Below are 14,134 nucleotides of genomic sequence, written 5' to 3' on the forward strand. Positions count from 1 at the left end.
TTTTTTGACTGACAACGGTTCACGGACCCATTCAAGTCAATGGGTCCATGAAAGAACACGGATGCACACAAGATTGGCATCCGTGATCTGTGGCCGTAGGTTACTTTCATACAGACGGATCCGAAGATCCGTCTGCATAAAAGCTTTTTCAGAGCTGAGTTTTCACTTTGTGAAAACTCATATCCGACAGTATATTCTAACACAGAGGCGTTCCCATAATGATGGGGACGCTTCTAGTTAGAATATACTACGAACTGTGTACATGACTGCTGCCTGGCAGCACCCGATCTCTTACAGGGGGCTGTGATCCGCACAATTAACCCCTCAGGTGCTGCACCTACAGGGTTAATTGTGCATATCATAGCCCCCTATAAGAGATCAGGGGCTGCCAGGCAGCAGGGGGCAGACCCCCCTTCCTCCCCAATTTTAATTTCATTGGTGGCCAGTGCGGCCCCCCCTCCCTCCCTCTATTGTATTATTTTCATTGGTGGCACAGTGTGCGGCCCCCCCTCCCTCCCTCTATTGTATTATTTTCATTGGTGGCACAGTGTGCGGCCCCCCCTCCCTCTATTGTATTATTTTCATTGGTGGCACAGTGTGCGGCCCCCCCTCCCTCCCTCTATTGTATTATTTTCATTGGTGGCCAGTGTGCGGCCTCCCCTTACTTAGCAATATTAGAAGCATCATACTTACCTGCTGCGCTGTCTGTGACCGGCCGGGAGCTCCTCCTACTGGTAAGTGACAGATCATTAAGCAATGCGCCGCACAGACCTGTCACTTACCAGTAGGAGGAGCTCCCGGCCGGTCACAGACAGCGCAGCAGGTAAGTATGATGCTTATAATATTGCTAAGTAACCATGGCAACCAGGACTGCAGTAGCGTCCTGGTTGCCATGGTTACCGATCGGAGCCCCAGCGATTTAAACTGGGACTCCGATCGGAACTCTCCACTGCCACCAATGATCGGGGATGGGGGGGGGAGAGGGGAGGCCGCACACTGTGCCACCAATAAAAATAATACAATAGAGGGAGGGAGGGAGGGGGGGCCTGGGGGGGCCGCACACTGTGCCACCAATGAAAATAATACAATAGAGAGAGGGAGGGGGGGCCGCACACTGGCCACCAATGAAAATAATACAATAGAGGGAGGGAGGGGGGGCCGCACACTGGCCACCAATAAAAATAATACAATAGAAGGAGGGAGGGGGGGCCGGGGGGGCCCACACTGGCCACCAATTAAATTAATACAAGGGAGGGAGGGGGGGCCGAGGAGGTCTGCCCCCTGCTGCCTGGCAGCCCCTGATCTCTTACAGGGGGCTATGATACGCACAATTAACCCCTTCAGGTGCGGCACCTGAGGGGTTAATTGTGCGGATCACAGCCCCCTGTAAGAGATCGGGTGCTGCCAGGCAGCAGGGGGCAGTCATGTACACAGTTCTTAGTATATTCTAACTTGAAGCGTCCCCATCACCATGGGAACGCCTCTGTGTTAGAATATACTGTCGGATCTGAGTTTCACGATCTAACTCATATCCGACAGTATATTCTAACATAGAGGCGTTCCCATGGTGATGGGGACGCTTCAAGTTAAAATATACCATCGGATTGGAGAAAACACCGATCCGATGGTATAATAGGGACTCCTGACTTTACATTGAAAGTCAATGGGGGACGGATCCGTTTGCAATTGCACCATATTGTGTCAACGTCAAACGGATCCGTCCCCATTGACTTGCATTGTAAGTCCGCACTGATCCGTTTGGGTCCGCACGGCCAGGCGGACACCAAAACGACTTTTTTTTCATGTCCGTGCATCCTCCAAAAATCAAGGAAGACCCACGGACGAAAAAATGGTCACGGATCACGGACCTACGGACCCCGTTTTTGCGGACCTTAAAAAAAAAACGGTCGTGTGCATGAGGCCTAAGACGCACCTAGGTTTTAGAGGAGAACAATAAGAAAAAAATATTTTTCATTACACCTCAGGTCAGACCAGCAATCAGACCCCCAATAATAATCAGACCTCAGATCAGACCCCCAATGGCTCAGATCAACCCACAAACCTTTAGCCATCTATCAGCCCCCCATGTCAGCCATAAGCCCCCCCAATGTCAGCCATAAGCCCTCCCCCCAATGTCAGCCATAAGCCCTCCCCCCGTGTCAGCCATAAGCCCTCCCCCCGTGTCAGCCATAAGCCCTCCCCCCGTGTCAGCCATAAGCCCTCCCCCCGTGTCAGCCATAAGCCCTCCCCCCGTGTCAGCCATAAGCCCTCCCCCCGTGTCAGCCATAAGCCCTCCCCCCGTGTCAGCCATAAGCCCTCCCCCCGTGTCAGCCATAAGCCCTCCCCCCGTGTCAGCCATAAGCCCTCCCCCCGTGTCAGCCATAAGCCCTCCCCCCGTGTCAGCCATAAGCCCTCCCCCCGTGTCAGCCATAAGCCCTCCCCCCATGTCAGCCATAAGCCCTCCCCCGTGTCAGCCATATGTCAGCCCCCCGTGTCAGCCATATGTCAGCCCCCCATGTCTGCCCCTCGTGTCTGCCATATGTCCCCCAGGTCAGCCCCCAGCCCAAATAAAATAAAATAAAAAAAACACTTACCTCTCCTGCTCCTGGTCACCATCGCGATCCTCTTCATTCTGCTGTCGGCTGTGTATAGCGGGGCACAGTGTGAGGTCACAGAGCGACCTCACGCCGTGCGCAGCCCTGCACAGCCGATAGCCGAGCCGTGGACCAGGAAGCGGTGAGTACAGATCCTTCACCGCTTCCTGGTCCTTCTGTACTAATGAAGCGCTTCATTAGTACAGAGTTAAAGACTGTCCTGATCGCCGCGGCCCGGCAAACCATCTTCCAGGGCCCAGTCCTGGGCTGCGGCCCAGCGGTTGGGGACCGCTGCTGTACAAGACTGAGCCCCCAGCTAGAGTGAGTTCTGTTACAGCGCCACCTAGTGGTAGAGAGTATGTATGTATACACAGGTTTCTGCTATGGTATGACCATGACGTGTGCATAGACCCTTACAGGAGGGATAATTCACTCATCCTGCAGATAGCAGCAGCCCACGGTTATACTGCCTCCTGCTCATAGGGGTGGGATGAGGTCGGGTATGGCTGCACTGGAGGGGGCACATGGGGGTGGGGGGGAACGGCTATTGCTATAAGATGTGGTATGCCTGAGGCTTCGTTTGCATTCTGTAGCTCCTTAAAAGATGGAAATCTAAAATTCGCCCCAGTACACTTGCAGGCTTGTGTTAAACACCGTTTCATATCCTCTGTTTGCTACATTTGAGAAAACCCGCCTGCTACAAACGTGGGACCACTGACGTTGAATACGTGCCCCTGGATGCTGTCATGAGCCACGTATGAGGTGTCAATCATGTGGAAGGTTTGAGCTGTCCGTAGACCTGAATGACCGCGGATTCGTATGCTGCAAATCTGCAGCAGTTTTCAGTAGCAGAAAAGTGGACGAGTTTTTATAAAATCTCTTCCACGCAATGCAAAAAAATATACACCACAATTTGATCTGTAGAAATCTGCTCCTAAATCCGCTCTGTGGCCATAAACCTGGCAGTGCAGTAAAGATACCAACATCATGGTCAACTCTTGTTCTCTAGATTCAAAGGAAGAGCCGTCTCTGCTGTGCACAGAGCAGGAAGGAGAAGAGTCGTCCGACTACAACACAGTGATTGTAACCGGACAGAGGGATCCCCTGGAGTCATCAGACCCTGGAGAATTCATCCTCCACGCCCCACAGAGGTTAGCAGCTGATGGCGGACACTGTCAGCGGAGCCTCCTGGCGGTATATGGGACGCTGCCTGATGCCTCCTCGGGTGGATATTATAGTAACTACAGTAGAGCGGCTCCTCAGGAGCCTCGGTTCTTTACTACAAGAGAACAGTACCAGCCAGTCAACCTGAAAATGGCGGGTGCCTTCCCGACAATGGCTCCCATGCCACGGCGCTCTACTCGGTGTGCAGCCTCCTGTAAACTGCCAGCATTTGTATGTGACACAGGACTGGAAGGAGAGCGACCGAAGACCGAATGTCTTGGAGAAAGTTTTGATGAGATAGCAGAACCGAGCAAGAAGAAAAGTCGTACCCTATACAATATCGGTGAGCCCTGTAGATGTAACTTACACTAGAACCTAGTATAATACATAACTATATACATTTATATAACTACTATAATACATGAATATATACACTTGTATAACTACTATAATACTGCTCCTATGTACAAGAATGTAACTGCTATAATACTGCTCCTATGTATAAGAATATAACTACTATAATACTTCTCCTATGTACAAGAATATAACTACTATAATACTGCTCCTATGTACAAGAATATAACTACTATAATACTGCTCCTATGTACAAGAATACAACTACAATAATACTGCTCCTATGTACAAGAATATAACTACTATAATACTGCTACTATGTACAAGAATATATCTACTATAATACTGCTCCTATGTACAAGAATATAACTACTATAATACTGCTCCTATGTACAAGAATGTAACTGCTATAATACTGCCCCTATATACAAGAATATAACTACTATAATACTGCTCCTATGTACAAGAATATATCTACTATAATACTGCTCCTATGTACAAGAATATAACTACTATAATACTCCTCCTTTATACAAGAATATAACTACTATAATACTGCCTCCTATGTACAAGAATATAACTACTATAATACTGCTCCTATGTACAAGAATATAACTACTATAATACTGCTCCTATGTACAAGAATATAACTACTATAATACTCCTCCTTTATACAAGAATATAACTACTATAATACTGCCTCCTATGTACAAGAATATAACTACTATAATACTGCTTCTATGTACAAGAATATAACTACTATAATACTGCTCCTATGTACAAGAATATAACTACTATAATACTGCCTCCTATGTACAAGAATATAACTACTATAATACTGCTCCTATGTACAAGAATATAACTACTATAATACTGCTCCTATGTACAAGAATATAAATACTATAATACTGCTCCTATGTACAGGAATATAACTACTATAATACTCCTCCTTTATACAAGAATATAACTACTATAATACTCCTCCTATATACAAGAATATAACTACTATAATACTGCTCCTAGGTGCAAGAATATAACTACTATAATACTCCTCCTTTATACAAGAATATAACTACTATAATACTGCTCCTATGTACAAGAATATAAATACTATAATACTGCTCCTATGTACAAGAATATAACTACTATAATACTGCTGCTATGTACAAGAATATAACTACTATAGTACTGCCTTCTATGTACAAGAATATAACTACTATAATACTCCTCCTTTATACAAGAATATAACTACTATAATACTGCTCCTATGTACAAGAATATAACTACTATAATACTGCCTCCTATGTACAAGAATATAACTACTATAATACTGCTCCTATGTACAAGAATATAACTACTATAATACTGCTCCTATGTACAAGAATATAACTACTATAATACTGCTCCTATGTACAGGAATATAACTACTATAATACTGCTCCTATGTACAAGACTATAACTACTATAATACTGCTTCTATGTACAGGAATATAACTACTATAATACTGCTCCTATGTACAAGAATATAACTACTATAATACTGCTCCTATGTACAAGAATATAACTACTATAATACTGCTCCTATGTACAAGAATATAACTACTATAATACTGCCTCCTATGTACAAGAATATAACTACTATAATACTGCTCCTATGTACAGGAATATAACTACTATAATACTGCTCCTATGTACAAGAATATAACTACTATAATACTGCTCCTATGTACAGGAATATAACTACTATAATACTGCTCCTATGTACAATAATATAACTACTATAATACTGCTCCTATGTACAAGAATATAACTACTATAGGCAGACCTAGCAGGACACATGTAGGAGAGCTCTCCTCCTTACCACTCTGCTAACTGGTAAATTCAGCGGTCTAATTTGCTCAAGAATGGGAAAAGTCGGTAGATATATACCCAGAGAGAAACCTGAAGTCAGCAAACCGGAGCGCGGTGCCTCAGATATGGATAAATATCTCAACAAGAAAACTACAGCTCCTGTGCCGGCCGGTCCTAAGATGGTGCTGCCGGAACTAGATGTCTGGGGCAGGGATTCGGAGGGAGAAGATGAAGCTGCTGCAGAGCACACAGCAGGCCCCACATCACAAAGTGCTGCCCCGATATCCAGGCAGTTCCTGCAGCAAGCTCTATCAGCAGCCCTGGCCCCAGTGATTCAGGATCTGCAGGAGATTAAAGCTGACCTGAAGCATATCGGCACGAGGGTGGAAACACTGGAAAGTAACCAGGCGTCCATCTCGAATTACATCAGAGCTGCAAGCAATCACACCATGGCTCTGGCAGCCTCACTGGACACTGCATACTCCCTCATAGAAGACCAGGAGAATCGGAATAGGAGGAAAAACCTCCGGATCCGCGGCCTGCCTGAAAGCACCCCACATGAAGGCTTACCAGAAGCTGCCGGCGCCATCTTCTCCCTGCTCCTGGGAAGCTCCAGAGCGGCCGAGATTCAAATAGAAAGAATCCATAGAGCGCTCAGGCCGAAGCCAAAAGAGAAGGAGAACCCCAGAGACGTGGTATGCGGTCTCCTGAGGTATGTGGACACCGCTGCCCTAATGCAAGCTGCCAGAAATATGAAGGAGATCATATATGAGGGGGCTAAAATCTCTATCTACCAGGACCTGGCATCCTCCACATTGAATAAAAGGAGGGCGCTGCGGCCCCTCACTGACCATCTGCGCCATCACAAGGTGCCATATAAATGGCTATTCCCCTTCGGCCTCACATTTGCTGTAGATGGGAAGCGCTGCACCATTCGCCTGCCACAAGATCTCCAGGCGGCCTGGGAGCTGCTGCAAACAGATCCACTAGATGTACCATCATGGCTGCCGTCTGCAGAGATGGGAACACAGCTGCCAGATCTCCCAGAGGCCTCAGGATGGCTTAAAGCTCCACAGAAGAAGAGGAACCAGCACAGATCTAGAGACACTTGAAGTCCTAGAGACTATACAGAGGAGTTATCTTACCTCAGATGAAGTTCTCCACAGACATCATAGAGGGACAGGTTCTTACTTGATTATATCACATCTTAAGTCTGCAAGTATACCTGTCTGTCATGAGTCCTGAATTGTTCCCGTTCTTGTTGTAATCTGCAGAGCAGACATTCTGCTTTGCAATGTTATTTTACTGCATTCAACCTAGACCATAATATGTAAGGTGCTATCCCGCACCAGTTCAGCAGGTGGCGCAATGTGGACACCATTATGAAGATATGGTTCCACTGTGTACCCCCCCTACCTACCAGGGTTATCTTGGCACAGACCTGGTACATGTGCCTGATTAAATGGCTGTTCATGCCCGCTTCACTGCAGCTAAGTGACCTGCTGCGGTGTTGCTGGCATGGGAGCCATTGCACTGTTATACTTGTCATGTTGACAGAAACTTTAGTTGTGATGTTACTTGTTCACTCCCTAGATACGGTCGATGTGAATAACTGGAGTTCTCCGGCTCCAAAGTCACCCCATTTTCTCAATGATGTCGTCAATTAAATGTACAACGTATAATGTAAGGGGCTTTAACACCCCACAAAAGCGCTCTCAGGTCATCCGTCTGCTAAAAAAGAACAATACAGATATTTGCTTCTTTCAGGAGCTGCATTTTAGAGAAACAAATGTACCTAAAATTCAGAACCCATACTTCCAACACTGGTATTTCAGTGCCTTTGAGAAAGCAAAAAGAGGAGTGGGTATTGCAATTTCTAGAAAAGTACCATTTACATTGATATCTACCCTGACGGACCCTGAGGGCCGCTTCATTTTCGTGAAAGGCCTCATAGGTACACAAAAAGTCACACTCGCTAGTTTGTACAGCCCTAACCGTGGCCAGAAACAATGGATCAAGATCACACTAAGTAAACTAGATCTGTTTGCAGAGGGGATTAGATTGATTGGGGGAGACCTCAATGTCACACTGAATCCTTTGATTGATTCTTCTGACGGCTCCTCCCAATTGACCCAATCAGCACTGGGGTGCATCAATAGGTACATATCAGACATGAATCTGCTGGACGTCTGGCGACTAGCCCACCCAGATACTAGGGACTTCACCTTCTTCTCGGCCCCACACAAATCATATAAAAGATTAGACTATATCCTACTGTCAAGCAATGCCGTGGATATGGTGGACTCGGCTGACATAGGTGTTGTGTCCGTCTCTGACCACGCCCCAGTCTCTGCTGCCCTCAGATTTTCCAGCTTGCCTGCCTCAGTTAGACAGTGGCGCTTAAACGAGACGCTGCTAGATAGACAAGCAGATACCTCAATCCTGGAGCAGAAACTAAAGGACTTCTTTATAGATAATGCGACACCAGGTATGCCCCAGACGACACTGTGGGAGACGCACAAGGTGGTTATCCGGGGAGAGTTAATAGCCTTAGGTAGTAGGGTTAAAAAAGAGAAACAAAAGATCCTACACGATCTCTTGGTTCAGATAGCAGATAAAGAAGCGGTCCATAAACGGTCTAGAGCAATAAAAGTCCAGACTGAACTGACCCAGCTAAGATCACAACTAAAAGACCATTTAAACATTCAAAACGCAAAGGCTTATCAATATGCCCAATTTAAACACTACTCACACGGGGATAAAGGTTCTAAACTGACGTCCTCCCTTATTAAACAAAGGAAAGAGTCCATGTTCATACCCAATATCAAATCCAGTACTGGAAATATGCTGCATAAAACAGCTGACATTGCAGAAGAATTTCAAAAATTCTATAAGCAACTATACGGCCTGTCAGACCCTAATCACCCAGATCCATCAATACCAGAAGCAACAGACTTGTTTTTGAAAGGCCTCAATCTACCCCAGATAACCTCCCAAGAAAGTGACACATTATTAGAGCCAGTCACCGAACTAGAAGTGAAAAAGTTACTAGCCTCTATGCCCATGGGTAAAAGTCCTGGCCCAGATGGCTTTCCAGTGGGCTATTATAAAAAATTCTCAGATATATTAATACCCCACCTGGTAACGTGGTGCAATGCACTCCTAAATGGTGAAACCCTTCATAAACAATCACTGGAGGCCACGGTAACCATCCTCCCCAAACCGGGGAAAGATCCCCTTCTCTGCGGTAGTTTTAGGCCAATCTCGTTACTTAACGTAGATATAAAAATATGGGCCAAACTTCTGGCGACACGTCTGGGAAATCTACTTCCTAAACTTATCCACCCTGACCAATCTGGCTTTGTTCCAGGGAGGGAAGGGAATCATAATTCCTGTAGGTTAATCACAGCAATACAGTGGGCCAAAAAGAAAAACCTCCCCTTGGCGCTGCTCAGTGTGGATGCGGAGAAGGCCTTCGACCGGGTGAGCTGGGACTTTATGAGGAGGACTCTACTGAGGTTTGGAATCCCGACGAGATTTCAGGAGGCAGTCATGTCGTTGTACAAGGATCCGAGTGCTAGAATCAGGGTCAATGGCACATTGTCCCCATCCTTCCCTATTCGCAACGGGACACGTCAGGGCTGCCCCCTATCTCCTGCCTTATATATATTGGTCATGGAGACCCTTCTTCAGGCCATTAGAGACCATGTAAATATACGTGGTGTGAAAACAGAAAATGACGCCATAGAATACATTAACGTGGCATATGCTGACGATCTACTGATCATGGTTTCTAACCCGGTCGAGGCCTTCCCGCATCTTTTGACACTGTTTGAAGAGTATGGTAGGCTATCAAACTACAAAATGAATTATACCAAGTCAGAAGCTTTAAACGTTAATGCTCCGGCGAGCTCCATAGCCATTTTGAAATCAAATACACCATTTAAATGGCAGTCCTCCTGTGTTTCCTACCTAGGAGTTAAGATTTCCGCCTGCACGGAAGATTTATTCCGGCTTAATTATACTCCCCTAATATCAGAGGTCCAAAACCTGCTCCAATCGCTACGCCTCCCTTATTCCTCTTGGATGGGAAGGAAGAATATACTAAAAGCGTTTGTCCTCCCAAAAATTATGTACGTACTACAGATGTTGCCAATATTTTTACCTAACTCATATTTTACAAGGATTCGCAGGCTTTTTATGACTTACCTATGGGGCGGCAAGAAGGCTAGGGCTCCTCACCAGAGGCTGATACTGGGGCGTGGTCATGGAGGTATAGCACTGCCGGATGTCCAGACATATTACAGGGCCATACACCTGAGGAGGTGGTTGCAGCTTTATTCCCCTGTCTACCGCACATTGGGCACGGAACTGGAACTAATGCAGCTCACCCAACCACAGAAAGCAGCACTATGGGGTCAGGCAAATGCATCACTCCATTCACATGTCCTCTTAAAGGGCACTAGCCTGGTCATTAAACAGCTCAACAAGACACATGGGCTCCTACAGAACCCCCCTAGTATAATGCCAGCAGATCTCATACCACACTCGATTCAGCCTCCAGGATCTCAGGTCTCGCAGATTTGGCACAGATTAAGAGATTTCTCCACAGCTGACTTTATAGGAAAGGTAAACGGCACTTTACCGGATCAACATCCCCTTAGCTTAGCCTGGAGTACATTTAACTTTCTAGACCTAATAACTATAAAATCTGCTGGGAAACAACTAACTACTCAGAAGTCATGTGTAATGACCCCGACATGGTTGGAAAAATTAGCAACCCCCCCTTCCCCTCAACGCAAATTGATATCCACTATATATTTGGCCTTGATCTCACCACAACGTCGCATTACTCCACAATATGTCCACACCTGGGCTAATGACCTTAAGGTTACCTTTTCGGAGACAGATATTCTCCGTATGCACGCACACTCGCATGGCTTCTCCCGCTGCGTGAAGATCCAAGAGCACTCATATAAGGTCCTCACACAGTGGTACCTCACCCCTAAACAACTATTTCTTAGTGGTCTGAGTGATCACGACAGGTGTTGGAGGTGTGGGGAAGAGAGTGGCACTCTTCTACACATTTTTTGGTCCTGTTCTAAAATAAGAGGATACTGGGATGACGTCTCTCGGACCATTAATGAAATTCTAAACACTAACCTGACATTAACCCCAGAGTTGGTTCTTTTATGGCTTCCAACAAAAGAACTATCGCCATCAAGGAACAAACTTGTTATACACTTGATTCAAGCTGCCCGTCTACTTATCCCCCAAAAGTGGCTGAGTAAAGAACCCCCCACCACCTCTCAGTGGTTAAGCAAACTAGATCACGTTCATCGTATGGAAGAGCTAGCGGGCTGGGAACTTAGGGCACATGAGAAGCACAAAAAGCTATGGGCCCCATGGATTACATATAGATATGCGAATGGTACACCAACATCTTAAACAATTTTCAACAGACAAACAACTTTGAAAATGTCCCCCCAGATAGGAACGACACATTAGTGAGAATAGAGGGTGCTAAACCTTCTTCCTCCCTTTGGAATCATCAAAGGTTATCTTAACAGCCTCAGACCGTATCTGTCCAGTTCTAAGGACACCCCCCCCCCCCCCCCCGTCCCCCATCCTCCCCCCCCCCTTTTTATATGTTTGTTTGATCTACCTACATCAGGTCACACACCAAATGTCAATTAGTTGGTTCTAGATGACCTTGCTCTGAAGACATGCACTTTATATATGTCATATGTATACTATGCACTATACTGTCAAAGTACGCTTTAGACTTGTCTGTAATAACTCTGATTTGTGCATCAATGTATGTAAACATCTCTTTTGATATGCGTTTCAATAAAAAGACAATTGACAAAGAATATAACTACTATAATACTGCTCCTATGTACAGGAATATAACTACTATAATACTGCTCCTATGTACAATAATATAACTACTATAATACTGCTCCTATGTACAGGAATATAACTACTATAATACTGCTCCTATGTACAAGAATATAACTACTATAATACTGCCTCCTATGTACAAGAATATAACTACTATAATACTGCTCCTATGTACAAGAATATAACTACTATAATACTGCTCCTATGTACAAGAATATAACTACTATAATACTGCTCCTATGTACAAGAATATAACTACTATAATACTGCTCCTATGTACAAGAATATAACTACTATAATACTGCTCCTATGTACAAGAATATAACTACTATAATACTGCTCCTATGTACAAGAATATAACTACTATAATACTGCTCCTATGTACAAGAATAATTTTTTGAAAAGGAAAAACTAAAATATCACATGGACATAAGTAATCAACCCCTTTACTCAGGCAGCCTCGGGTCTTCTTAAAGGGAACCTGTCACCTGGATTTTGGGTATAGAGCTGAGGACATGGATTTCTAGATGGCCGCTAGCACATCCGCAATACCCAGTCCCCATAGCTCTGTGTGCTTTATTGTGTAAAGAAAAACTGATTTCATACATATGCAAATTAACCTGAAATGAGTCAGAGCTTGAAAATATGACTCTTCTCTGGTCACACAAGTAAGATATGACTCTTTTATGTTAATTTGCATATGTATTAAACCGTTTTATTTACACAATAAAAGCACACAGAGCTATGGGGACTGGATATTGCGGATGTGCTAGTGGGCATTTAGCAACCCATGTCCTCAGCTCTATACCCAAAATCCTGGTGACAGGTTCCCTTTAAGGATGATGCCACAAGGTTTGCACACCTTCTCTCCATCTGCCAGGTTGGATGGGGGGCCGTCATCCAAGTATGATGCTGATGTGAGTCAAACCCAGGATTGGAGCCTCCACAGACATAAGGTATAAGGGAAAGATCCTGCACCTGTTCTGTGTTTAGAGCCGCACCTGGTTTTGGCTCAAAATCACTGATGGAAATCACTGACCAAAACACTGACGTGTGAATGAGGCTTTACTGAGGAGAAGCTTTTTCTGGACACTGCCATAAAGCCCAGATTGATGGAGGCTGCAGTGATGGTCGACCTTCTGGAAGTTTCTTCCATCTGCACACAGAATACTTGGAGCTCAGCCAGAGTGACCATTGGGTTCTTGGTCACCTCTTACCAAGGCCCTTTGCCCCCAATTACTTGGTGGAGCGGCAGCTTTAGGAAGAGTCCTGGTTGTTCCAAACTTCTTCCATGTAATAATTATGGAGGCCTCTATGTTCTTGGGAACTTACAGTGGAGCAGAAATATTTTTTTTTATCCCCTTCTCCAGATCTGTTCCTCCTGTCTCTGATCTCTACAGGCAGTTCTTTCCTCCTCATGGCTCGGTCTTTGCTCTGATCTGCACTGTTAGGTCTTGTATAGACAGGGCTGTGTCTTTCCAAATCATGTCCAATCCGCTGAATTTACCACAGGTGACTCCACTCAAGGTGTAGAAACATCTCAAAGATGATGAAGAGAAATGGGAGGCCTCAGAGCTAAATGTCAAGTGCCAGAGCAAAAGGTCTGAATACTTATGTTCATTTGAATTGTTAGTTATTTTCTGTTTAATAAATTAGCAAAAATTTCTAAAATTCTGTTCTCACTTTCTCATTACGGAGTATCGAGTGTAGATTGACGGGGGAAACGTCATTTTTTATTTTAGCAAAAGGAGCAACATAAACAAAAAGTGAGAAAAGTAAAAGGGTCTGAAGACTTTCTGAATGTATTGTAGAACCTGTGTCATTTCTCCACTAATGTCTCTCCATCTTTATCATTCTGTCCATTCTCTGGACCATCGTGTAGATCAGGTGCAGGAGCTGGAGCGAATATTTATGGAGGACCATTACCCGGACACTGAGAAGAGAAGAGAAATTGCTGACATTATTGGGGTCACTCCACAGAGAATAATGGTAACTGTCATGCTTGATTACACTGATTGCAGGGGGGAGGGGATGCTTATACTTTATTTTTTTTCCAGGCTATCCCCCTACATCATGTCCTACCCTGGCTGCGTCTTACAAATTTGCAAATAGTGTTTATTAGAGAGCCACTACCGTTTTGTGTTTGCAGCTTTATGTAGACTCATGTGTCTCCATGGTTACAGACTACAAACTGTGTAGTCTGATCCTGCAGCCATGTGCTGCTCTTCTGTTTTTTATGAGGAAGGAGGCCGACCAAATGGAGCAAC

General features: G+C 45.0%; 1 protein-coding gene across 1 annotated transcript in view; it reads left to right on the plus strand.

The window, feature by feature from the left end:
• The first annotated feature begins 3,581 nt into the window (after positions 1-3,581).
• The window catches only part of LOC121005454 (homeobox protein NOBOX-like), a 31,717-nt gene continuing 21,164 nt past the window's right edge, over positions 3,582-14,134 (plus strand). The window contains exons 1-2 of the mRNA XM_040438226.1: positions 3,582-4,101; positions 13,750-13,856. Of these exons, the coding sequence (XP_040294160.1) occupies positions 3,582-4,101; positions 13,750-13,856 (627 nt within the window). The remainder of the gene's footprint in view (positions 4,102-13,749; positions 13,857-14,134) is intronic.

The sequence above is a fragment of the Bufo bufo genome, chromosome 6, assembly GCF_905171765.1.
Source record: "Bufo bufo chromosome 6, aBufBuf1.1, whole genome shotgun sequence".
Taxonomy (NCBI): domain Eukaryota; kingdom Metazoa; phylum Chordata; class Amphibia; order Anura; family Bufonidae; genus Bufo; species Bufo bufo.